This window comes from Gobius niger (genome assembly GCF_951799975.1).
Source record: "Gobius niger genome assembly, chromosome: 14".
NCBI lineage: Eukaryota > Metazoa > Chordata > Actinopteri > Gobiiformes > Gobiidae > Gobius > Gobius niger.
This window is the reverse complement of record NC_136865.1, coordinates 3,352,726-3,380,426: the sequence shown is the minus strand read 5'-3', so window position 1 is coordinate 3,380,426 and position 27,701 is coordinate 3,352,726. Positions and strand designations below refer to the sequence as shown.

The 27,701-nt window shown below is 44.6% G+C and overlaps 1 protein-coding gene across 1 annotated transcript in view; it reads right to left on the bottom strand.

Moving 5' to 3' along the window:
* Positions 1 to 26,603, bottom strand: part of LOC306974348 (atrial natriuretic peptide receptor 1-like) — a 36,810-nt gene extending 10,207 nt beyond the window's left edge. Inside the window, exons 1-16 of the mRNA XM_079571539.1 lie at positions 26,474 to 26,603; positions 23,846 to 23,961; positions 23,652 to 23,778; positions 21,621 to 21,907; positions 20,285 to 20,483; positions 17,973 to 18,193; positions 17,639 to 17,752; positions 17,413 to 17,566; positions 4,904 to 4,998; positions 3,974 to 4,109; positions 3,808 to 3,892; positions 3,467 to 3,587; positions 1,707 to 1,781; positions 1,097 to 1,174; positions 907 to 1,011; positions 578 to 649 (exon numbers count right to left, since the gene is read on the bottom strand). Coding sequence (XP_079427665.1) covers positions 578 to 649; positions 907 to 1,011; positions 1,097 to 1,174; positions 1,707 to 1,781; positions 3,467 to 3,587; positions 3,808 to 3,892; positions 3,974 to 4,109; positions 4,904 to 4,998; positions 17,413 to 17,566; positions 17,639 to 17,752; positions 17,973 to 18,193; positions 20,285 to 20,483; positions 21,621 to 21,907; positions 23,652 to 23,778; positions 23,846 to 23,914 — 1,938 coding nt within the window. The 5' untranslated portion in view covers positions 23,915 to 23,961; positions 26,474 to 26,603. The remainder of the gene's footprint in view (positions 1 to 577; positions 650 to 906; positions 1,012 to 1,096; positions 1,175 to 1,706; positions 1,782 to 3,466; positions 3,588 to 3,807; positions 3,893 to 3,973; positions 4,110 to 4,903; positions 4,999 to 17,412; positions 17,567 to 17,638; positions 17,753 to 17,972; positions 18,194 to 20,284; positions 20,484 to 21,620; positions 21,908 to 23,651; positions 23,779 to 23,845; positions 23,962 to 26,473) is intronic.
* Positions 26,604 to 27,701: the final 1,098 nt, after the last annotated feature.

Genomic DNA, 27,701 nt, shown 5'->3' with positions numbered 1-27,701 from the left:
AGAGGAGACACTGAGCGATCAGAGGAGACACTGATCAGAGGAGACACTGAGCAGAGGAGACACTGAGCAATCAGAGGAGACACTGAGCAATCAGAGGAGACACTGAGGAGACACTGATCAGAGGAGACACTGATCAGAGGAGACAGTGAGCGATCAGAGGAGACACTGAGCGATCAGAGGAGACACTGAGCAGAGGAGACACTGATCAGAGGAGACACTGAGCAGAGGAGACACTGATCAGAGGAGACACTGATCAGAGGAGACAGTGAGCGATCAGAGGAGACACTGAGCGATCAGAGGAGACACTGAGCAGAGGAGACACTGAGCAGAGGAGACACTGAGCAGAGGAGACAGGAACAACTGGCCCCAGATCAGTAGAAGAAGACTGTGGAGAGGATTAGAAGTTCTGCAAATGTCCTGTTGTAGTGTTGTTCTTCCACTGGAATACTACAGCACTAAATGGTCCTCTAGTAGCAATGGGAGAACCTTGGTGATATTGTTGATAAGTGCAGTAGTAGATTTACATGCAGGTAAAGTTGTAGTTGTAGTACCAGTGTAGTAGAAGTAGTGGAAGTACCTTGACGATATCGCTGATGAGAGAGTATCTGAACATCCAGTCCAGAGTGATGCTGTCACTCTCCATCAGGTCCTGACAGGACATTAGAATATTAATATACTGTACATCATTACTGGGGCTGACAAGCAATTCACAATGTCTCTGTCTTTCAGGTAATGTACACTCGAGATACAGGAGTTTGTTACATCAACAGTCGCCCCAGCAACAGTCGTCTCTTGGACACCAGGAGGCGGATGCCAAGACACGCAGGAGGAGCCGATACACCAGGCTTTACCACTAGAGGCGCTGGATAAAGACTTAAAGATAGAGGGACGGGTGTGATGCAGTACCTGGAGGCTCCCCCTGGGGCAGTACTCTGTGATGATGCAGCAGTTGGGCATGTCGATGCAGGCGCCAAGGAAACGGGTCAAATGCTCGTTCTGAACGTCCCTCATCTGTGTCAGAGGAAAGATCAAAGTACCTATAAGTAGGAGAAGCAGCAGTATTTGTGGCGGCATTTGAAACAGAAGTGTTTCTCACGTGTTTGAGCTCGAACAGAATGCTCCGCGTCAGCTCCACTCGCTTCTTCTTCATGGATTTGATCGCGGCCAAGTTTCCCTGAACACACCAGTCGTACAATTGTACAGCAGTGCAGTAATAATATGCGTACTCCTTGGTTGTACTTGTCCGTGAGCTAATGATACAGTTCTTCATGGTAAAAGTACCTTAGTGTTGTGTGTCAGATTACTGCAGTAAGATAAGACTGGTATTGTAGTCTCTGGCAGCTTTGCTCTCATCAGTCTACCCCAGGGCAGCTGTGGCTACTGAGGTCGCTTACCACCAACGAGTATGAAGTGAATGTATACTGTCCCATGTAAAGTGCATGAAAGTCCTTCCTCTGTAGAAAAGGTTCATCTGACCCTTCCTTCAGTGTGTCTGGGTTAAGGCACCGATCTCCAGCTCTTAAGTAAGGACTGGTTTGCAGGATTCTACCAGAAAGAACATATAAGCTCCGTGCAGAAAGGCCCCACGGGAATCAAAGCTTGGACCTTCTTGCTGTGAGGCAGGAGCACTGATTACTGTGTGCTGTGACAGTAGTGCAGTGTCGGACGACTGCATTTGTAGCATTACTACTGCAGTAGTACAGTACCTTGTAGTAGCCGGTCTGGGTGTAGATCTGCAGGATTTCCTCCATCGTCATCAGGGATCCTGAGTTTGATCCTTTCTGTCCAAACAAAACACATAAAGCCTCAGCCACAGACATTTCATCTGTTATAGAATACTTGTATGATTTTATTTGTAACATACACAGTGCGGCCTAATGTCTGAGTCCCCTTTGAAATAGTGGTACATTACAATCAACATCAGTCTCTCTAGGACGGGCCATCAATAATAAAACTTTTCACAGGCAAATGAGACTAGACTAAAAATAGCCATTGTTCTAAATGGTTCGTATCATCTATAAAACAGAGCCTTGTGGGTGTCCCTTGCCAAACAAATGAGACTCACTGATGGCACGAGCATATTCCATGATGGCAATGCCAGGGTTCATGGGGTTCATGGGGAAAGAGTGGTTCAGGGAGCAGGAGATGGATCCAGATCTTAACCCGTATGAGGATTTTTGGGATGTGCTGGAGAAGGCTTTGCACAGTGGTCACAAGCTCCCAACACGAGAGCTTGATGAAAAATGAATACTATGGACATTGCAGAGGCTTATTGAAACACTTTATTTTGGTCCGGCTGTTCCCCTTCCCTTAAATGTAAAGCAGCTCCTCTTTTTGGTGTTCTGTATTTACTAGTGAAGGGCAGATGAAACCTGGAGGTGTGTGTTACACTTTCCCCTTACTGTGTCGACACTGTATCACGCAGTGTTGGTTTGTGTATTGGCTCCATCTGGTGGTGTAAAAAATGTACTATAGCCAAACTATAAAAGAAAAACAAATTGTATTGCGTTTGGATAACTAAGTGCAAGGTATTTCTTTCACATGTGAACTAGTGATGGGTAGATGATACCTCAGTGTGTGCGTCACACACTTTGCGTCACACAGTATCAGTATTCACAAATATGAACCAAATCGTCAGGATTGAACTGTTTAACAGCTGAGAGTGATAATTTAGAAAGAGGAAAACTGCTCCGGCTAATGAGAACAGAGACAAATAAATGAGAATTAATTAGAAGTATCAGTGATACAACCATCTAAATATGAAGTCACTGACCAAGATTTAATATAGGATAGTGCCTGTGACAATAATATGACACCTGAAGTATTTCTGCTGCTGTTTACCAGTGGATGTCAAGTCAAAAGACTGTATCATCGTAGTCCATCACCTGATTTGATCTCACGACCCTACGACTCCTAACGGGACGCTCTACTTACAGAGCTACACGAACAGTGTATCAAATGTTTCATGTAGCCGACTAGGCAATCAGTCTGTGTTAGCATTGCACTTCACTACGGACGTGAAACAGACGGCTCTTGTGCTTTACACACTGTCTATTGAATAATTTTGTTATCAGGGTAGAATTGCCTCGTGCCCAAAGTTTTGGGCAGCCCAGGCCGGGCGCTCGAGCCCCGGAGCACCCGTGGGATCGGTGTGTGGTACATGAATCCCAAAAGACATGAGCTCTCGTTCAACTGGCGCCCCCTGCTGCTCGCTGCTGCTTGTGGCGTATGACACTACCTGATTAATAATGACACAGACTGTGTCGGTCACGTGACTTTTCTCAAAATGATGCGCTCGGTGATGTGCTCGGTGATACAGCTCGGCTGAGGCGTTGCTTTCACGTGTATCGGTGCCTCGGCTCGTTTATCCCCTCACTAGTATTGACTGAAACTTGGCTGTCGTATGATGCACAGTATAGATTATATGATCACCAATAAGACAGGCTGTGGTATAGAGTACTGGTACCATAGACATGGTCAAGCGGCTGGCCGTGCGCCGCAGCCCTCTCTCGCCACGGCTGATCTGGACGTCCTCCCAGTTCACCCTCCACAGTTGCGCTGCCAGCTCGCTCTCTAGACGCAACTTTCTGTTACAACCAGAGAGAGCCCCAATCAGAACACACAGAGACACGACCAATCAGAACGCAGCACCAACTCCAAAGATCTTTATTGAAAGTCTAGATCAGATGTGACGAGCATTGACGTGACTAACATGGCAGCCAGCTTGTGATTGGCCGGTGAGGCTAATGCTAATAGCAAGTCATCTACAAGTGAGAACGCCAGCGCGGGCCCTGCTTTACTCCTGACCTGTAGATGAAGACCGTGACGGTGATGATGATGATGAAGACAAAGCAGATCACTATGGAAACCAGCTGCTGCATCGTCACAGTCCCTGAAAGAAAAAGACAAACAGAGGAAATGCACAGGAGCGACAGAGGCCGGGAGGGCATCTGACACACAGGAGGACAGTTACGTGCGAGACACTCGGGCTTGTCGTTCTTGAAGCCGCACTCGGGCGTGTCGGGGGGGGGAACTCCGCCCGGCCACTGGAAGCTCCGCCCACTCTCCACCACCAGCTGCTTCAGACTGCCGTTGTACAGCGCCACCACCTGGAGACACAGAGAACTGCGCTCTAAAGATGTGCAGAGGAGAGGGTCAGAGGAGGAAGAAGAGGGAGAGGGTCAGAGGAGGAAGAAGAAGGAGAGGAGAGGGTCAGAGGAGGAAGAAGAGGGAGAGGAGAGGGTCAGAGGAAGAAGGAGAGGGTCAGAGGAAGAAGGAGAGGGAGAGGAGAGGGTCAGAGGAAGAAGGAGAGGGTCAGAGGAGGAAGAAGAGGGAGAGGAGAGGGTCAGAGGAGGAAGAAGAGGGAGAGAGGAGGAAGAAGAGGGAGAGGAGAGGGTCAGAGGAGGAAGAAGAGGGAGAGGAGAGGGTCAGAGGAAGAAGAGGGAGAGGGTCAGAGGAGGAAGAAGAGGGAGAGGAGAGGGTCAAAGGAAGAAGAGGGAGAGGGTCAGAGGAGGAAGAAGAGGGAGAGGGTAAGAGGAGGAAGAAGAGGGAGAGGAGAGGGTCAGAGGAAGAAGAGGGAGAGGAGAGGGTCAGAGGAGGAAGAAGAGGGAGAGGGTCAGAGGAGGAAGAAGAGGGAGAGGGTCATAGGAGGAAGAAAAGGGAGAGGAGAGGGTCAGAGGAGGAAGAAGAAGATGGAGAGGAGGAAGAAAAGGGAGAGGGTTAGAGGAGGAAGAAGATGGACAGGAGAGGGTCAGAGGAGGAAGAAGAGGGAGAGGAGAGGGTCAGAGGAGGAAGAAGAATATGGAGAGGGTCAGAGGAGGAAGAAGAGGGAGAGGAGAGGGTCAGAGGAGGAAGAAGAGGGAGAGGAGAGGGTCAGAGGAGGAGGAAGAGGGAGAGGATTCACCTGGAAGAGTCCAGAGCTGAGGTCAGTCATGTCCCACACGGCGAAGTCCATCTGCCGGTCCCCAAACTCATCCATCTGCACTGGACCCATCACTCCTGTGAAAAATACACTACTATCACTACACAAAGTACCATTACTACACCGTACTACATCCTACTGCACAGCGAGTACTTTCACTCTCAGAGAAGTGGTCAGAGCTGCACACCTGCAGGGCGTGAGGATGTGTGTGTGGTTTATGTGAGGCTGACAGATGTGTGCAGGGGGGTCTAATCCGATGTGAACAGCTGCAGGGTGTGTGTGTAATCAGGTTACTCTGCTGTTTGTGACGCAGGTTCTCTCAGACCCCACAAAACACACACACCACACACACACCACACACACACACGCACATGCACATGCACACACACGCACACACACATACACCACACACACACCACACCACACACTCCGTCCACAACCATAATCATATCTGTGGACAGGAGCCCGCCTCGGCTTCACTGCGATCATGTTTCATGGATTTGCACATTTAGGATGATCCATGGGAGTGGGTTTGTGTGGGGACGATGGGGACAATGGGGACAACGGGGACAGGTCCTCATCAGTATTCAGGAAGATCAAATTGTCTCCACCAGCCTGATGTGAAGCGGTGTGTCCAGGAATACTAAATGAACAATTTCAGGTTATATTACAATCTCATGAATTTAGTGTTATGTGCTGAAAAAAAATCTCCTCATTGGACCAACCAAAACAAATTTAAGCAGGATAATAACTAACAAATGCTAACGGCAACAAAGTGTCAGCATTCATTTTTGCTTAGTAACTTGCACTATAGCTTTAATATTCATTTGATTGGATTTTCTATCTTGCTGAAGATGCTAGTCTTAAAATGTAAATCCAATTTCGGCTCATTTTTATATGGAAAACAGACATTTTGCGTTTTTTTTGTGTTAATTCTTAAAATTGGCGGTTAAAAAGTTCAATTCTTTAATACATTTATTTCAAATTTTAGTTTTGGGCAGAACTACTAAACCTGAACCAAGCCCGTTTTCTCCAGTTCGGCATTACCCAAATCTAAAAGCTTCTTGAACAAAGCATAAAAAACAGAGACGAAAAAAAAGAGCAAAGGCCAATTGAAGCATAATTGAAAAGTGACAAAAATGCATCAAAAGAGCAAGGAAGGAGGCAATAAGGAAAGCAACAAAAAACACATGACAAAAAAGAGACAAAAACAAAACAAAAATGAATGCAAACAAAAATGCATAAAAATGTTGTGACAAAAAAAAGGCAACAACGCCACAAAAAAGTCGCCATCAGTTTTGTCTTAGCTTTCAAATGAGGTGTTACACTTTGATTAAAGTACTTGCCAATACTGAAAAGCGATATGAGTCCAATGCATTTTCTTCAACATACAAGGCGCATTGAGTTGCCTTGTGTACGAAATGCGCGGTATAAATAAAGTTGCCTTGCCTTGCCTTTTGAAGTGAATAGACGGTTCATAGACTGACTAGTCCATCATAGACAGAACAGCTCATGAACAAAACCTCCTCAATGCCTGAGCTTTATTCATTTATGTATTTTTTATTTAACAATAGTATTGAGATGTTACTTATTACTGCAGATAAATCAGGGGTGTCAAACTCATTTTGGGTCGCAGGCCGACATTCAGCTCCCAGCTATATAGTGGGTTGTTCATTTCCTGAGCTCTTACTATGTCAGTGCCCTCTGCTGGACACGTGTCTTTCCTTTTGTTAAATTTAATGCCCCCTCGTGGCTAGAATGAGCATTCTGGTTATTCTTTAAAAATTCATAACTCCACGCTGGAATGGGCTAGAGACGCACTGTTTTTGGGACATACTCTGGAATTTATGCTCTACAGGGCAGGGGCCAGATCAAATCATCTTGTGGGCCTGATCCAGCCCGCGGGCCGTATGTTTGACACCCCTGAGCTAAATGGTCTCTTTTCTCCTTTACTTCAGCTCTGTGTAGATTTTCTCGTGTGTTTATAGCAACTTAGCCAGTAGCTACAGCATTTGCCTGTTTTTGCGACAGCTAATTTTCGCTCAATATGGACACATGTGTCGCTGTGTCTCTTTAATTTGAGGACTTTTTAGTCGCTGGGTTAGTTTTTCAGATGAATAAGCCCCTTGGCATAAAACGGTGAAAGAATCGCCAGAGCTGTTGGCCGTGAGTTAGCGGCTAGTTAGCAACATTAGCCTGTGTCTTGTAAACACTGCAGACTCGACGCTGCAGCACTAACAACATTTAGCTCTGGTTAAATCCAGCACAGACTCTGATTTAGGGAGTGTTGTCGTAATAAAGTCAGCTCTATGTGGATTATTGGATTTACACTAAACAATTCTCCAGTTTGTTGCTATTTTCTCTCCTCAGTGGAGAGATGTGTCCTGTAGCGCTGGCCACACGCATGGTATCGGTTTCTGGTACCGGGACCTCATTAATAGAGTAGAGTATGAGTGCAAGCATGTGGTATCGGCCCGATATCCGATACTGGTATCGGTGCATCCCTATTTACTGTGTGCTTTTACAAGAAACACAGAAAAACAAAGTGTCACTTAAAGGGAACATTACATTTTAAAGACACATTACGTAGAATTTTACCCCAAAAATAAAATTGAAATACAAGCTTTTATTTCATGACAGATATTTTCAGCATTGAAAAATATCTCAAACAAACTTGTGATTTTGCTGTGAGCGGCCTCAGCTCTCCTAAGACATGACAGAACTTTACCGGGAGTGGGTATGTCTCCAGCTCGTTTCCATGGGGATGTGACTAAAGTCAGCAGAATTTGAGATTTAAACAGACATGGCTCTCATCCAAATCCATTCTTTGATTACCCACGGCAGAAAGAGCATTTTCTGTGTCGAGCTGGTCATTAGAAAAATGTTTTGTACTGATGGCAACAGTATAGTCCAAAATGTTACGCAGTGTGCCTTTAAAGTAGCCCTAGACCCATTCTTTGAAAAATTCTATGTTGTTTACAGAAAGATTTGTTGATTTCTACATCCTAGTCTGATAAGATAAGACTTTATGATCTCATGATGGAGAAATCCGCGTGTTACAACAGCTCTCAAGAAACACTCAGGGGGAGCAAATAGTCCGGGGGAAAATGTCAAGCGGAAAAAAAACATCTCCTTGAAAAACATATTGAAATCAAAAACATAACAATATGACGAGCAATCTGTCCTCATGAGCGAGAGCAGAGACCGACGGGATCCAGATTTATGAAGGTTCAGGTGTGGGATCTGTCATGGGTAATGACTATAATCATTATCAACCAGCCTGTTCCACACCTGCTCCTGCACTCAACTACAACGCTGGAAATCCAGGACTAAACCATTGTAAACCTAAGGACTATACTTCAGGTCTAAACCAGGACTAAACTAGCTCCAAACCAGGATTCACACAGGGCTAAACAGAGCCAGCAGTTTTTTTGCGCGGTTCCACTTCTCTCTGAAACATGCATGAAATGACAGCAGACTCTAACTCAAACGGAGGTATTTCTTATGAAAACACAAATATTTTCGTATGAAAACGAATGTGTTCCGGTGGCGTCTATGGGCCGCAGAAAAAAATCAGAATAACAAGAGCAGAATGTGGTCTGTCCCACGCTTCACCCACAGCCGTGTCACAACCTCCTCAGCGAGAACCTCTGTCATTACTGCGGAGTTTGGAAACACTTTTGTCTTCCATTGTGTGATTCTCACTGAAGGCATTAAACTGCGACTGAACACATGGGATTATGGAGGAAACAAATAAGGGTGTAAGAACTCCAAACATGTCTAATATTTGAAATTCTTCCAAATTGCCGGCCTTTTTTCTTGGTGTTTTCTCAAGCAGCTTCATAAGGCTGTCCCTGACATGGTTTTCAACTGTTTTTTTGGAGACTACATTGTGAAGATCAGTGAGAAATTGTCAAACGTGAGCATAAGTGAACACCTTCAGTGAGAATCTACCATGGAAATTGTCCTGAAAAAAAAGAAAAACCAACACATGAGAATAGCGTTTCCAAACTTTTGATGGGTATCTGTAGATCTAATAATGACCATTGAAATCAGAAAGAACTTTCGGCATCAGGTTTCTCTTCGCCATTGGACATCGAACACCCTTCGGCTCTAGTACAAGATGCTATAGAGTCCAATCCAGTCGCTTTACAACAGAGTTGTGTCCGCGAGAGGGAAAACGTGGACAGAAAACGGCAAGAAGCAAGCAAAGGCGACCCATATGGAAACAGTGGATAAATATAAAGACATGCACTGATGCACCACAGAAAAAAAGTGTCCGTCAAAAGAAGGTCATGCTCGGATATTTGGTTGTTCCGCCTTTAGTTTTGATTCCAACGCATTGGCCGTGGCGTTGGTTCAATGAGCTTCAGCGATGTCCGAAGATCCAGTGTTGGGTTCAAAGCCTTTTCCAGCACATCCCCAAACATTCTCAATCTGGACTCTGTGGTGGCCAACCCTCACGCTCCCTGAACCATCCCTTTCTTTTTAAGAGCCCAATAAAGTACAGCATATCATTTATATAATAGTAGTACATCATTTCTAAATTATTAACATTTTATAAGATTATGATTTTAGTTAGGCTACTACTGGATGTGTATCTGACCCACAAAAAGCAGGAACTTCCATGAATATGGTTTGACCTTTGGCTGAGAGGACACCTTTATCTGGTCGATGGTTGACAGCAGCTGAAAACATCTGGATCGTTCAGAATTTGCAATGTTTGATGGCTGATGCTTACGGCTACAGTCTGGGGCGTAAAAGTCTGATTTATGCTTCATCAATCTTGCGTTAACAAAGCAGAAGATAAAACTACTCTAAGAAGTACAGTTGCTTCAAAGGTATACACGCACGACCCGCCTCTGGGGCCGAGCTGGGCCGCACTGTGTGGAGAAAGTGGAAAGGGACCTCTTGTTCCTGATTCCTGATTGGCCGAGGCTGGACAGGACGTGCAGCTCGTTTGCCAGTGAAAGAACAGGAAATAGTTTCAGGAAGCGGTTTCCTGTCGATTCTAAAAACACTCCAGCAGACCCCGGCCCCGAGTCCTGGCTAAACCAGACCTAGACCCGAGACCCCAACGTGGACTGAAGGCCGGCCACAGCATCAGGGCAGTGATGGCTGAAGGGAAGTTGGATGTCCAGGCCCTGAGCGGGTCAGAGCCGGAGAACAGCTCAGGGATCTCCAAGTGTCTCTGAAGCACAAGTAGCTCTTTGCACTTCCTTAAGTAGCTCACAGGGTGAAAATGAATGAATAAAGGTTAAGTTATGGTGCTTTTCTCTGTGATTATACAAGAATCTGTCCTCTGCATTCGACCCATCCTTCAAAACCGGGCGGGGACATGTCTCCAGAGCCAGGCTAACAGCACAGTATCTGAATGACGTCACCGCTGATAACACACCCCTCAAGAGTCCCGCATGCTTCTTACAAACACTGGCCACGAGTTGTACACCAGTGATTACTGCCACAACATTCCCACAGGCAGAATTCTTCTCAAAGGCCACTTTTAAAAGGTCTCCCTCACATATGACTGATCGTCCAAAACATCGGCCACAGCAGTGCAACACTACCACTGCCAACACAATATCTCTGCAGCCGAATCAACACCTAAATAATCCTGAACATGCACCGGCGCATTTACTCCATTTCAACCATGAATGGACGCTTTAAAAAGAAAATGAATCGGTTGCAGGTCATGGTACAACATTTTGCGTCAAGAACAGATGTACATTTTTGACATTTTCATTTTTTGCCACTTTTTCATAGTTTTTTTGTTGCTCTTTAGTTGAAGAGGTCCTGCCTGCAGGCCTCCACTATGAGGTCCACTCTCAGGCCGCCTCCACTGTCAGGACGGTAAATTCACGGGACTCCCTGATTGGTCAGGTTCGTACTAACGCCTGAAAGACACCTTTGTAAACTCCACTATCCTTAAGGTTAGGGCTATGGCAAGATTAGATTTAGTTTGTCAAACTCCACTATCCTTAAGGTTAGGGCTATGGCAAGATTAGATTTAGTTTGTCAAACTCCACTATCCTAAAGGTTAGGGCTATGGCAAGATTAGATTTAGTTTGTCAAACTCCACTATCCTTAAGGTTAGGATTAGGGTCAGGTATACGGTTAGTTTGGATTACTTTATTTATGTATTTTTTACTACTTTTGTTTTATTTTTATTTTTTTAACACAAGCTTTTAAAGGCATGCGTACGATGCCTAGTTGTAAATGCTTGTACTAGAAATAGGGCTGGGGAAAAAATCGATTTGATTTAAAAATCGAGTTGGTAGGGCAAATCGATTCATATTTTCAAAAAATCGATCGAAAGACCTGAGGTGGCAGGAGTGAGTATAAAATGACCAACTTGCATCTAGTCCCTTTAACAGTCTTTGTTGTACACTGCACAGTGACTTTGCAGTTAGAGAAAGGGTCTGCCTATTAACCTGATTAGTTTAAACTGGTGTTGTTTTGTTGTGGTGACGTCATGGTTGGAGCTCCACTTATCGTTGGCTTCCGATGTCGTTAACTGGCCAATCAGGAAGCAGCTGGCCTTTCCCATCTTACAAAAAAATATTATTAGTGCTAGATCGTATGCTCCGGAGGGACAGTCTGCTGTGAAAACGTGAGATATCATGACACAAAACTTAAGGTTAGGGCCAGGGAAATGGTTAACCTTAAGGTTAGGATTAGGATTATTTGTATTTTTAGACAAACCAACTCATAGATCTATACAAAATCACAGCAGGCCATCCCTTCCGAGCATACGATCTAGCACTAACTAAAAAAGAATGTTCAGATGTTCAGAACCAGGGAAGAGAACCTCCTGCCAGGCGCAGATGCTGATTATGGAGGTTATGAGTGGAGTCTGATGAGATGAGCCGGCCCTTCTTTAATGCCACGCCTCTGAATATTGTTTTAAGAGGTACCTTAAGGCTTTTGTTCACCTCACTCAGGGCGCCGAACCATCCCAGGAGGCCAAAGGTGAGGGCGGACCGGACAAAACTGTTACAAAACATCTGAAGAATTGACCTGTCGACCTGCAGCCGTCTAAGTTTGCGGAGGGAGTGCAGATGTTGTTGACACTTCTTGAAGATGCAGTCAGTGTTGCTTTTAAAGGGGCTATATCATGCTATTTTAGCCATTCCAAAGTTAAGTATAGGCATTTATATGATATATTGTACCTCTACCATTATGGAGCACTCATTTTTGTGATAAATATAAGTGTTTTCTGGAGGTATTTTTCAAACCCGGAAGACACAACGCTTCGATTCAGTTAACTCCGCCCCCTCTCTCCGCTCATACAACTTTACCGTAATATAAATAAACAACAATAAGTGAAGTTACTTCACGATGCAGTTATATGGAGTTGACATCTGCAACACAGCTTCATAAATGGCTAACACACATGCTAATATGCTAACACACAAGCTAACCCGCGTTTGGACTGACTCACCGCTCTGCTCCATCGTTGTTTACATTATGGGACTCGCGTTGGTTATAAAAGTTAATCCACTTTGATTCTGGTGAAGGTTCACAAACATCCGTCAGTGACAATCACAGAAAAACACCATTTTGGCTGATAGTCGCTGAATCCCGGAGAAAAAAACAGCTGAGTGGCCTCTTCCTGAAAAGGGTTGAATATAAACTCCTCGTCCTCGTAGCCAAACGCGCTTCTTTTTCTCCGTCCGTGACATTATCGTTAGTTAAGAATAAAAAACAGGTGTCCAGAGTAGGTAACGAGCTCCATCTTCACAGCTGCAGCGCAAACATGACTGATCTGTTCAGACGCTCAGGGATGTGTTTGTTTTGGCCTCAGCTGACCTGGAAGCACCTCGGGCACATCCTTCTTTTTTTTTTTCTTTTTTTTCTCTTTGCATCTCTCTTACGACAGAAATAATGAAAAAGCTGTTTTACAAATTAAAATCAGGCCGTAAGCATAGAATTAAGACATTACATTACAGACGTCGAGCACTTCCGTTCCGTTGTTACGACACAACTGAACACTCAGTCGTTCACCAGGAGAGGGCGGAGCCTCAGAGAGCAGGATTCAGGAGGATTACTGAGAGCTGCGTGAATGAAGCCACAAACCACTCTGGGGGTGTTTTTGATAAGGAAATAGCATAACAACATGGCTAAAAGCTCCAAAAAGTCGATTTTGCATGATATAGGACCTTTAAAGTTCAGTTTATGGTCAACAATACTCACTTTTTTGTCATGGTTCCTGCTTTCGATACTTTCATTTTTATGATGCCGGTAGTACCTAAAGTTTTTCCCAATAACATACTGGTCTGGTGTCATTTAACTGTACCCACCCCTTATCCTAAATATGTCTAAAAAAGAAAATAGATTCATATTTGCAGGCATTTCCAAGGCTCAGCTCAGATATGAAAACACCAGGGAGCTAAATAAGCAAAGTGAGTAAGAATCTCATGCGTGATGCTCTTTTTCCTTCTTTCTGTGAGAAAATCCATTCTCCCACACTTCCCTCTCACATCTGCCCCACCACATTCCCCACCACCACCACCACCCCTGCCCTCTATGCCCCTCTGCCCCCCGTCTCTCCCGGCCGACCGCACCAGCCCCCGGAGCAGCGCCCCCTGGCCCAGCGTCTCAGGACATGGGAGTGATTTTCTGACGCTCTACAGTGGCCCGGGAGGGACAGGCCTCGGTTACAGCGTTCCCAGGGTTTATTTGCGCCCCAGACCGCTTCCACATTCGGACTCATCGCCGCAGGAAACTTCAGAAACACACGTTCAGTCTCAGCGTTTTTTGGTGAGATCTTGTCCCCGCAGTCTCTTCGCCCGCTTCCTGTGTCCTCCATATTCAAAAGAAACAACCAGCACATACTGTATGTTTTGGACCAGCCCGAAGCTTATCAAACACTGGTCGACTTATTATCGACAAAAACATGACTGCCAACTCACTGTTTGGCCTATCTACACCTCTGCAACTAGAAAATGCGTCATTGTGTCTACCACATTAATGGTCGCCTCCAAATTCGCATTAAATGGAAACACAAAACATCATGATCATACCGCAAGGTTCGGTGCTTGGTCCTCTCCTCTTCATCCTCTACAGCCTCCCGCTTTCACTGCTACGCTGACGACATACAGGTCTACATCTCCACTACATCCATAAACTCCAACGTCCACTCCACCCTCACCCACTGCCTGAGTGACATCAAAACCTGGATGAAACACAACTTTCTAAGACTAAACGGTGACGAAAAACAACCCAAAAAACATCACCAAACCTGCTCAAAACCCCACGTCAAGCAAATAACCCGGACTGCTTTCTTCCATCTCAAAAACATATCTCGACTCCGCCCATCTCTCACTTTCTCTGCCGCTGAAACTCTGAATCATGCCTTCATCACATCCAGAATTGACTCCTGCAACAGCGCCCTCTACGTCTCACCATCCAAAACCCTCAACAAACTCCAGTACATCCAGAACTCTGCTCCTTCAGAACCTCCACTGGCTCCCCGTCCCTCAACGCATCAAGTTCAAGGTCCTCCTCGTCACTTTCAAAGCCCTCCATCATTTGGCCCCTCCAGACCTCGCCGACCTCCTCCACCATCACACTCCATCTCGCTCCCTCCGCTCCTCCAACGCCGACCTCCTGTCCCTCCCCTGGAAGACCAAGCGCCGAACCTGGGGAGACAGAGGCTTCTCCATCGCCGCCCCCACACTCTGGAACTCACTGCCCCAACAGCTCCGTGCCTGTTCTGACCCCCCCACCTTCAAGAGAGAACTCAAAACCCACCTCTTTAAAAAGGCTTTTAATGTCGAATAACCCTAAATAAATGTGTGTCAAGAAAATAATTTTAACCATTTTGCATTTAAAAGAACTTATATTTGAGAAGCATCAGCTTCGTTGTATAAGCTAAAGCTACACAGCGGCGGAGTGATCTGCTAGAAAATAGTCCCTCAAAATGCGATAATTCATGTGATGCAGGTCAGTTATATTCCAAACATGATTTTATGGACACAGACATTTATATGGTTAGTCTGGTGTTATAAGTGATTTGCCTCAGGTGCTCTGTGGAGCGGGTCACACTGTTTTTAATGCAGGCTAGCTGATACCATAGAATTGCACTAGCCTTGCACTAGCCTAGCGCCACAAAACTCTTCAAATATAAGAACTGCATGAATTACAAAAAAAAATATCTCCAGAAATCAGCAACACTCTGGATGACTAGGAAATGAGGCCCTATGTCAAAAATCCTGAAATAAATATTGTGAGGAGCGGCGGACGAGGTATAAAAACTACAGAGGGGTATCACTCTGGACTGATCAGACGAGGAATATCTGGCACGTTTACTTTTTAAGCGCTACAGGAAGAGCTTAGTTGCTCCGAGCAGAGCCTTGATATTTGAGCCGCAGGTGGTTTTGTTTTGTCACCGCACTCCTCATTTACAGATGGTGAGAGAGAAAGTCTAACTTACTTGTCCTTTCAGTAGTTCCTTTTTCTTCCACATGAGGTTGAAGAAATGGGTTCAAGGGTACAGGATAGGACATAGGAGATTAGCGATATTTCTCTTGTCTTTGCACTGCTGTTCATTTACTCCATTCATTTGGTAGGATCTAGAATCTGCGGAGGATGTTGGGAAAGCTAGCGTGCGTTTAACTGTGAGAACATGTGGGGGATGAAAACCATAGCTCTGGAGACCAAACTAAAACTGTACGAGTCAGTTCCTCTCTCCATTCTACCAACGGCTCACAAACATGGTAAATGAAAGACGAAGACACAAAGCACTTGGCCATCCCAGAACGAACTAAGCACAGGGAAGTCAGTGACAAAACATGCCAGTGTAGATTTAACTGGTTTGGTCTCGTAATGAGCATGGGCCATCGAAGACCACCAAAGCTTTGGCGAAAGTGCACACCGGAAGGAGGAAAGCGAGGGAGAGGTGGACCGGCAGAAACCTGGAAATGAACCGAAATGAAACCGGCAAAGAAAAGCGCGGGTTGGATATACAAACATAGTACCACACAGTACTGTGGTAGAAAGTGATGATGTAAGAGTGGCAGATCATTTCTGGCTAAAACATTTGGTTGTGAAACATTACAATTATGCATATTTAAGTGGTAATCGTTTTTACTTACCAACTCAAACCAACTCAATATTGGACATGTACAGATCCAAGACAAACTGGGACACTGGGCCCGATCTTCAGTCTTCATTTATCCCACTGTGAGTTAAATACCGTCCATGTCCTGAGAGTAATAGAATATTCTTACGGTCCTTAGAAACAGCGATATGACTGACTGCTCTACGTGTCCCAATGTATTCCAACAGTGTGTATAGGTGCTCTTGGGAAAGTGGAAAGAGATCCAAATTGCCAAAAAAAGAAGCAACCCCAGGCACTCAAAACACGAGGAGCACGAGGAAGCACTTAAGGCTGGGAACCTGACTTTGTGTTGTTGTAGAGCACTTTTATTTTTGCCACCTCAGATGCATGTTGTAAAAACAGCAAAACACAGATCTTGTTGCATTGTCTTCACCTAAAGTGAACAATTATAAAGGAGGGATTGTGAGTGCAAGAAACAAGTTTGGGGAAAAACAAAAAATCACTGTTTTGAACAGGAAGGATCATTAAAACGCCTTTACATAGATGGTCAAGCCAATGCTGTGGGATGTCCATGATTAATTATAGTCCAATTATTCTAATGTAAAAATGTCCACCATTTAGGCAACTTCAAACATAAGGTGGTTATAAAGCTGATGCACTACAAAAGGCCTTTAAGTCACAGCATTTTCTGTTCAAGTTTTGTCCTAGACTTGATTAGTTAAAGCAAAGGTAATGTATCGGATATTTGAAATCCATTCCCGATGCTGTGTTTTTCCTGGATCGCTATCGATATCAGACCCAGTAATGATATTGGTACATCCCTAAAGCAAGGTTCAGTGGATTTTTTTACTGCAGAGTCCATACTAGCCAGGTAGGACCCAGTTTTTTTGTTTTTAAAGAAAACAAACCGCTAGCTTATTAGCTAAAGACATTTGAATCCTACAAATCACTTCCTCTGAAACACTGAAGGGGCACCAAGAGTCCCCCACACCTGCAGCACAGTGGAGGCGTCACAGGAACCAAAAAAGGGACAAACAAGGAGGTATCTGGGCAAGACTCACAGCTAAGAGTGCTAACACAAGCCTTCAATCGCTACTATTGTTCTGACTAATGGACCTTCACTGGAGAATAAAACAAATTATATCCGTCAGATTGAAAGACTGTTGTGGAGCGGAGGGAGCTGCGCAAGAGGAATAGGAAGGAAGAGGAGCAGTGCAGGACACCACGCTCTGAAACAGGGACAAACCCAGGAGGCGCTGCACCGTTTCATAGGAGTACTGAAGACTGCCAGCCAGGTTTCCTTTACCAAAAAGCTGCAGCTCAGGTTGGCCCACAATGGCGGCGCGCTCAGTCGCAGCGGCTCAGGGCTAACCCAACACCTACACCTGCGTTAGTGCACCACCACATCCGCCCACCTCCACCATCTCACCTGTGAAAGTGCGGTTCCACATCCGCGGAGTCACCAGGTCCCTCTGAGGTCTGAGGAACCCTGTCCCCGTCCGGTTCAAGTCCGGCAGAGACTCGTTCAGCGCCAGAGAGAACAGCAGAACCGCGTCATAGAAGCCTCCAGCAACGAGGTTATACTGAGGGTCAGAGGAGAGGGTCAGAGGCTCAGGAGGTCAGAGGGTCAGAGGAGGAGGGTGCAGAGCAAGTACCAGGGAGTCAGTGACGGTGAAGTTGAGGAGCTTCCGTGCGTCGTGTTTCAGATCTTGGACAAAGTGGGAGTACTGCTGTGTCCGAGGCTGGAGATAGGAGATGATCTTCACGCTCTGCAACAGAAGAAGCAATGGGCAACAAGAGATTTTTTAACCAGTGATAAAGGTCTGTCTGATGTAAATGGAGACGGAGTGAGCAATCGCAGTCTACTAATATCAGTCTACGCAAAGGCTTATATCGCAAAGACAGCAACACAATTAAGAATAAATAAACAAAAATATAGGTTACTCATAGCAATATTGACCATGAAGCAGGACCAACCATCTGACTCACCCTGAAGGCTTCTCTGGCTTCATCATCCTCTCCGTCTCCTCTGCTCCAGGGAAAAAACAAGTCTGGACCGGTCCTGGGTGGGTCCTGGTTGAGTCCCAGTCCGAGGCTTTCTCCGAACAGGTCGATGTAGAAGAAGACGAACTGATGGATGAAGGGAACGTCTCTGAAGAACTGCAGCATCAGCGAACGGAACACTTCAGGTCCACAGCACACGTACACCACTGTAACACACAACCAGGGGCGGTCTGAACCAGTTAACCAGTCTGAACCAGTATAAACCAGTCTGAACCAGTTTAAACCAGTCTGAACCAGTTTAACCCAGGACCAGTCTGAACCAGTTTAAACCCGGACCAGTCTGAACCAGTTTAAACCAGTCTGAACCAGTTTAACCCCGGACCAGTCTGAACCAGTTTAAACCAGTCTGAACCAGTTTAACCCAGGACCAGTCTGAACCAGTTTAAACCAGGACCAGTCTGAACCAGTTTGCACCAGTCTTAACCAGTTTAAACCAGGACCAGTCTGAACCAGGACTTGTCTGAATCAGGACCAGTCGGAAACCTGTCTGAACCAGTCTGAACTAGGACAAGTCTGAACCAGCTTTAACCAGTCTGAACTAGTTTGAACTAGTTTGAACTAGTTTGAACTAGTTTGAACCAGGATGAACTAGTTTGAACTAGTTTAAACCAGTCTGAACCAGGACCAGTCCTTGAAACAGTTTGAACTAGTTTGAACTAGTTTGAACTAGTTTGAACCAGGATGAACTAGTTTGAACTAGTTTGAACCAGTTTGAACCAGGATGAACTAGTTTGAACTAGTTTGAACTAGTTTGAACTAGTTTGAACCAGTCTGAACTAGTTTGAACTAGTTTGAACTAGTTTGAACCAGTCTGAACTAGTTTGAACTAGTTTGAACTAGTTTGAACTAGTTTGAACCAGTTTGAACCAGTCTGAACTAGGATCAGTCGGAACCAGGACCAGTCAATCATCTGGATGCGAGAAAGGCTTTTTTGGCAAATAATTATATAAATAACTTTGATCTAATGACTGGGCATTGAATATTTATACATGAATTGACTTTTCATTTGGTTTTCTTTATATTTTTGAACGTTTGAATGTCTAAAAACCTAGTGCCAAATGGCATAAACCTGTCACAGCGTTTGTGAGATTTGGTTCCTGGAACAACACAGGGGAAAGTTAAAAAAAAATCTTGATTCTGTAATGGGATAACTATATCGTACAAAAAAAGAAACCTCCAGGCCTCTTTACAGCATGTGGATCATCGGAAAGTGCCCTGAAATTGTAGTCACCTCAGAGGAACAGAGGAACGTCAAAGTCACACTGTTAACCATTGACCCGGACCTGTTTGTTCAGCACTCACTCCCAAACTTCATTAACAAACGTCTGAGCTGAAGAAACTAGGAGACAAGGAGAAAGGAGACAAGGAGAGAGGAGACAAGGAGAGAGGAGACAAGGAGAGAGGAGATGAGGAGAGAGGAGACAAGGAGTCAAGGAGAGAGGAGACGAGGAGAGAGGAGACGAGGAGAGAGGAGACAAGGAGAGAGAAGAGGGGGAGAAAGGAGATGAGGAGAGAGGAGTCAAGGAGAAAGGAGACAAGGAGAGAGGAGATGAGGAGAGGAGTCAATGAGAAAGGAGACAAGGAGAGAGGAGGCAAAGAGAGAGGAGATGAGGAGAAGGGAGACAAGGAGAGAGGAGACAAAGAGCGAGGAAACAAGGAGAGAGGAGACAAGGAGATAATGAGACACTAGGGAAGAGAGAAAACTACCAACAGATGTTTGTTTAATCTGCTCTGATGCACTTTTTATTAAAGAGTTAATGAGGAGGAAACAAGAACAACCAAAGAATGTGAGAGAGAGGGAGGAGAGAGAGAGAGGAGAGAGGGAGGAAAGAGAGGAAAGAGAGGGAGAGAAAGGGGGGACTGTCAAATTTCATCGGTGCAACTAAATATTTTCCAATGCGACCAGACAGAAGTTGTTTTAATATTCTTTTTATATCTGCGGCACCGTAAAAGCCTCATGTTCTCCCCTTGGCTCCGGGTACTAAAAACATATACATTAGGTTCCCATTGGGGCCAGGACTTCCCTGAAAAAGAGATTCCCAATCTCACTCACAAATTGCTGTACCGGTGGAACCAGGTCAAATTGTTAGTCTGTGGGCCAGCACAGAGATAATAATCCCTCTCTCCACATCTGAGCCGAGGGTCGTGGTCAGGAGTACGTAGCCAGGATGCAAATGGAAAAAACCCAGGACAGTTCAGGAACGGGATCTGGCTGTGCTGTGGTGAACGTCTCTTACCTCGTCCATTCTCAGTGACTTCCTGCACGAGCGTGTGGTAGTTGGTCTCCGCGGTGATGATGCGCTCTCTCACGGTGATGTTTTGGCTCGGCAGCAGCGTGTACAGTCCCTCCACAGCGAAGTAGCACGAGCGGTCGTCATTGGAGTCTTTGTTATCACTAAACAGTAGCATGGCCCTGTTCCTCCAGCCGAACGTCTCCTGCAGGCGCCCAGGGAGAGTCGGCTCAAACACGGGGATAATAAACAGTTTGACAGGAAGTGTTAGGTATAAACTTTAACATGTGTTTGCCTTATGATCTGTGTTGTTACAAGCATACAGTGTTTATGAGCACATGGATGGCCTTTGTTGTAGTGGTAGTTACGCACTGAACCTGCATGGATGTTATTTGTAGTGGGTTTAATGTGTGCATTTAACACCTGCATGGTCTTTGTAATGGGTTCATGCTATCAGTTTGTCCCTCTTGTGTGTCAGGTCGGAGCGGGTGCAGCTTTTTATACACCGTAAACAATTATTATGCAAATTGTATTTCAGTGCCATAAAGGTAAAAAAAAAAAAAATTCAATTAAACTCATGGATGGTATTGTGTCTCAGGACTCTTTGAATCACTGACGTCTCAGACTCCAGTGATGATTGGTTGTCAGGTAAGCCTTGTTCAGGGAAAAACTACTGAAAAAGGGCGTTAACCATCATTAAGCAGACCACCATTTAAGGGAAAGAAAAAGGATCTCGTGAAATAGTTGAATGCCTTGGACTAGGTATGAAAACCTTCGACATTTCATGAAAGGTCAATTGTAATCATCGTACTGTTTTGTGGCTGATTCAGAGCACACATGGGTTTGTGCAGATAAAAGCACAATGAGGAAGGTTTCTGCCAGACAAATACATTAGATTAAGAGAACAGCTGCTACATAGCAGCAAACAGGTATTTGAAGCTGCTGGTGCCTTAATCTGCACAAACCCGTGTGTGCTCTGAATCAGTCATAAATCTCTTAACAGTACAGGTTTTCATGTCTAGTCTAAGGCATTCAACTATTTCACGCTTTACATCAGTAGAGAGATCCTTTTTCTTTCCCATATTGCTTGAAAATGGTGGTCTGCTTAATAATGGTTGACGTCCTTTTTCAGTAATTTTTCCCTTAACTGGGCTTAACCTGACAACTAATTATCACAAGTATCTGAGATTAATGTCAGTGATTCAAAGAGCCCTGAGACACAAAACCACCCATCAGTTTCAATGAATTATTATTATATATTTTTTTCATTTATGACACTGAAATACAATTTGCATGATAACTGTAATCAGCTGTATGGGTTAGTTTGCTTTATGTCTTTTACCTGTATGTTGAGTCCCATCTCGCCCAGTCTCTTGTGCGTGGGGCCAGTGTTCGTCACAGCCGTGTATTCGCCAAACCCGATAGCTCTGGCGCCTGCTGTTACCATGGGAACCTGCCAGTGTGTGGTGAAGCGGGCGACCGGCGAAGAGGCGTAATCGCAGCCCGGGCCAATAAACGCCCACGGATCCACAGCGAACTTAAGGTCCACGGCCACCAGGGGCGCCATGGAGTCCGAGCAAAACCCGGCGGCGTTCTCCGAGCTGCCGTTCACGAGCCGCAGCTTCAGGCCTGGACAGACGCGGGACAGTCTTTATATCCACTAGAACAGGGGTAGGCCAGTTTACGTCGCGGAGGGACGACTTTCATCATTGTCAAACACCGGGGGCCGAACCTCACCATTGAAGCTGAAATTAAAGTACTTTTTTCTGCAAATGCCAATGTTTTGCATCAGTGGTTCTCAGGTGGACTGGCTTCAGGACCCACCATTACCCAAGGGTGACAAGTTGTGACCCAAACAAAACTGTAATTTGTCTTTTATATCGTATAAAATATTGGATTTTCCACACAAGTTTTTATTGAACAAGAAGACGTAGATATGGCTTTAAGAGTATGATCAAAACAACCCAGTAACATTAATTTTAACAGACTCCCGTGTGTTTCCCTGCAGCTTCAGATGGAAAATATTTAAGAAAAGTTCCTTATAGGCTCGCGATCCACTGAAAATGGATCCGCGACCTACTTTTGGGTCCCGACCCACCAGTTGCAAAAAACTGTTTTACACTATATATGGCCAAGATGGATTTTGATACACTTTTTTTCCCTCACATTTTTAGGGTACTTTTACCTCTTAACCTCGAGCAACTGGTTTTACCCAAATCTAAAAGCTTCTCGACCGGAGTTTACAGTCTGTACATGCCTTTCCAATGACATCACGCATAGTTCCGGTGGCCATTTTGAATACCGAAGTAGCATTATGTAGTACTACAACATGTAACGATATCTCTACGCAGGATGAGAATGAAAAACAACTGATTGACATTGGCATTTTTGTGTACTCATAATCCTTGCATAAGAAGATAACAGTAAAAACACGGCCCCAGAGACAAATGTTTATGTGATAAAACCAGCAAATGTGGCACAGACGTAGCAGCTCTGTCTGTCAAGCTACAACAGGATTTACTAAAGATCTGCTTCACTCTTCAGACTAAATGAGCACATCAAAGGGAAAACAGAAAACCTTTCTCTGTGATTTTTTACAGTTTCTCATGTCAACAGAGTCTCAGTCTGAGTCAGTGTTTAAGCTGCTCAAGACGTTAGCATGCTACCGGTTAGCAACTGTCAACCATTAACAGTTGATTCAATCAACTGTCAGTGGCTTCAACACGATAAACACATGTCTGGCTCACATCTATGTCTCTGACCTCTGTCACATGTTGTAGTCAAGGTTTGGAATGTGGTGCAGGGCTTTCTCTTGGAGAGGTCGGAGCTGAGCTGTTGAAGCTAAATGCTAACCAGTAGCATGCTAACATCTTAAACACTGACTCACTGGTTTCTTCACATAAACGTGTGCTCTCTGGGGCCGTGTTTTTACTGTTATCTTCTTGAGCAATGATTACGAGTGAAATACCATTGTCAATCAGTTGTCTTTCTTTTATATCCTGAGAAGAGATATTGTTACACGTTGTAGTACTTCATAATTCTACCTCAGTATTGAAAATGGCGGCCAAAACAGCAAAAGTCACATGACTGAATGGCATGTATAGGTCAGAGTACTGCCTCATTTGAAAGCTAAGACCGACAAAACGAAGACTTGCAGCGTTTTTGTCACATTATTCTTGTATTTTCGTCTCTTTTTGACTTGTTTTGTAGTTTGTTTGTTTGTTTTTGCTTCCTCGCTTTTTGCTGCTTTTTAGTCACTTTTTCATTGTGTTTTTGTTGGAGGGCCGGATTTGGCCCCCAGGCCTGACATTGCCTTCCGATGTAACTAGAACATACAAATACCATAATCAATATGAAACATTATTGCACTGACCTGGGAGCAGCCAGGGGTCAGAGTTCACATGCCTCACCGCGGACAGGAGAGCAGGGCCGACACGAGGCCACGCCCACGCATACTCTGTATTCGAGCCGGGCAAGATGGCCGCCAGACACACCTCCTGCTGAGAGACGGCCGGTTATAGACTGATTACATCTATCTGTGACAAGGCAACTAAGCAACGCTCATACCTGCAGGTCAGAGGAGAGGCACGGAGAGGGGAGGAGCCACAGCAGCAGGAGCCAATTAGAGTGAAGCATGGTGCCAGGGGGAGGGGCTAGGCATGACACATCACTAGCAGGGGGCGCTGCAGAGAGAGGTGATTAGTCTTTGCAGGTGCCACAGCAGCCCTGGGGCAGACTGGCTGGCTGACAGACAGACGGGACTCTGATCTCAATATACTCAATATACAATATACTATATACTCTCAATATATAGAGCCAAACCAGAGAAAGCTGCGCGATTATACACAGACACATTCATTTCAAGGATTAAGCAACTAACGGCACACACATTGAGTTGCCTTGTGAGCGAAATGCGCGGTATAAATAAAGTTGCCTTGGTTTAGTCCCGGTCGAGCTCTGCTTGTTCAGACCCTGCAGCTGTTCGGTTTAATGGCAGTGATAGGATCAGAGACAGGAACCTGATCTGTAATAAACGGATCTCAGACTGAGGACTGGGACTAGCCCGGGCCCAGGTCTGCTGCGTACTTTCAACACAAAATCTTTTGAGATCGAGCATTTATTTCAGTGACAAGGTCCATTATCCCAAAAGCAGGAGTATGATGAGAGGGCAGGTTGGCCTTTTTGTTGGGGTTGTTTGGTTTAAATTTACTGGTTATTTTTGTTGACATGTTAGTGACAAAAAAAATCTATATGACGAGTAGGCAAATACTAAACTAAATGACCTATATAAAAAAAAAGCTAAATAAATCAGATCTGGAATTAAATAATGATAATGATCAAGATTTTTTTTTAAATAATGTTAAGTACAAGAATTTGATGCTGTTTCTGTACGTAAAGATAAATGACAAAATGCATTTACGTTTTCAAATTAAATCTATGAAGAAACTGTTGATATAATTAATTAATTCTATTTTTTTCTTCTTTTTTTTAAGATTAAACTATTTCTTTCCAGATGTTTCTCTATAATTAAAGGCTCTGTTACAAGATTCTTTTCTTGCAGTGGAATAAAACTAATTATTATAATTATAGCATATTATAAAAACACACACTGGAAGAATTTGTTCTTGATGTTTTGCCTGATGAAATCAAGAGAATAATCATAATACAAGCATTGAATTAAATTAGAATTATACTTTATTGTTTGTTATTTTATTGTTATTGTCATTTGTTCTGGGCACATAATGCAAATGCAGCTGGACAAAAGCAATAATCTAAAAATGGTCATAAAATAACTGCAGACTTGCACAATGTGATAAATAAGAACATTTAAAGGAACACAGGCCACCGTTTGTCCACACTGAAACATGTTCTTACCTGAGTTTAGACGAGTTGATGTGTACCTGTCTGGTCTTTGTACGTGCCCTCAGTCACGCAAAACGACCAAAGATGTTGTTAACATTTGTCCTCTCCCTGCACATTCCTATAGCTCCAAACGGGGGTGAAGTTGGAAGTTACCGCGCTCTTCCACGGGCACAAAAACCAGACAGGTACACATGAACTCGTCTAAGCTCAGGTAAGAACATATATCAGTACAGAAAAACAGTGGCCTGTCCCTTTAAATAACAAGCAGGGCATACGGTTAAAAGACCATTGCGCTGCGCTTCAATTGTTTCTGATGAAGCTAATTGTTGTTTATTATCTTGGCGGTGCACCTACAAACTCATCCTGTTGAGACTCTGGGTGTTAGAAATGTGCAGGGGCGGACTGGGACTGAGAAACAGCCCTGGACTCTGACCAGCCTGGCCCAAATTAGCGTAAATGTGACACTTCCACAAAGACATTTAACCTCTTACCACCCGACTTAACCGAGTGCATTTTTTCCAGTTCGGCTTTACCCAAATCTAAAAGCTTCTTGACCGAAGAGCTACAGTGTAATGCCTGATTTGAAAGCGAAGACCAACAAATCTGACTGAAACTTTTTGTCACGTGGTCGGCGCATTTTTGTCATGTTTTTTGTTGCTTTTTCATGACTTTTTCGTGTGGCTTTTTCGCGTGTTTTCGTCTGTGTTCTTTTGTTGCTTTTTCATTGCTTTTTTCATTGCTTTGTCAGTGTGTTTTCGTCACTTTTTTGCAGAGACGTGAGAAGATGTTTTAGTTAGGGGGTGCTGAGGGACAAAATTTACCCTAAAAACGCTTTTTCTGTGCATATTTCCTATTTATTAATAGTGTTTTTGTAGCTTTTTCATTGCTTTTTTTCATTGCTTTGTTGTCATGTTTTTTTGTCACTTATTTGTTGCTTTTCCGGGAAAACATTTTTCCAACCATTTTCGTCTCTATTTTGATGCTTTTCTTTAGATTTAGGTAAAGCTTGGTTAAGGCGGGGGATAAGAGGAGAAAATTGAGAGGCCAGACCGGCCCAAGAGCCAGTGGCGCTTCTGTGCTCTTCCAGAATGGACATACGGCCACTGGAAATGTGTTAGGAAGATGAAAATGAAGAATGAAGAATAACTTTGGACACATTTGGAAATGCGTGCGCTCCTTCTGTCACTGTTTGTAAAACTCAGCCAAAATCAGGTATAAGGCCTTTAAAGTTGAAAAGAGGCATTACTTCCCCTTAGATTGGCTGTCTCTTTTCTCGTCCTCCGCCTCTTCACCTTTGGGAGATTAAAACAGGAACATATAATCGTTTCTTACCTGCAGTGGTCCGCTGGAAAGCCGCACTCTCCTCCCTGTCTACACATCTGGGCCGGTCCTGGTCCTTTCGCACTAAACTCACGGCTCGCGCTCTCCGGTAAACCACATGCACCGCAACGACCGCAAAGTTTGAAGAAGTGAATCGGTCCAACGCGCTGCCTCTGAAGCAGCTCAACTCCTCCAAGAGCGGGGCTCCGGTGGGACCGCTCTCTCTCACCGGTGATCAGGCTCTGCCTCCGGTCAGTCACGGTCATCAAGCTCCGGTCGGCGCTCGTTGCGTGCGTGTGAGGGGGCGGTGCGCATGTCCCTTACATCACACACGCACAAAAAGACTCCTGCCTTCCTTTAAATGACAGGCTTTCAGTCCTGGCTAGTTTAGTCCGGGTTTGGACCTGACTCAAAGATGTTCGATTTTATTATGGCCTCGAAATGTACCAGTCGCGTAGTTTTCAGTTTTCTAGTGTATTTTTTTAGCAGGCGCAGAAAGACTATAGACAATTAAATAGATTATACCTAAACTGTGATACCGATACTTGGTTGTCGACACTGATATCTTCACGATACTTTTTCCAATATCCAAATATCCGTCATTTAGAACCAGAAAACCGAACAACGACGTGGGGAAGAATTCTACAATATTAAAGGAACAGGCCACCGTTTTTACATACTGAGATATGTTCTTACCTGAGCTTTGATGAGTTCTTTAGGACCTGTCTGATCTTCCCCCGTGCCTTCAGTCACGTAAACACAGCGCAGACGGCGTTAGCATTTAGCCTCTCCCTCTCTCCACTATAGCTCCAAAACTGGTCAAGATAGAAGCTACCGAGCTCTTCCACGTTTTCCCTATTTAAATATGGTTACGTGAAGTGTTACACTACAAAGTATAATTACACAAAATTAAACAATGTGGATTTTCTAAGCGGATAAAAGGGGGGACTATATTGTAAGGCGTAATAATACCAGGAGTAGTTTGGCATCAGCACAGTAAAGTGAAGATTACTGCGCGGATTTCGATACTCCTGGTATTATTACTTCTATCTTGACCTGTTTTGGAGCTATAGAGGAGAGAGGGAGAGGCTAAATGCTAACGCCGTCTGCGCTGTGTTTACGTGACTGAAGGCACGGGGGAAGATCAGACAGGTCCTAAAGAACTCGCCAAAGCTAAGGTAAGAACATATCTCAGTATGTAAAAACGGTGGCCTGTTCCTTTAAGTTGATCTCCAATGTC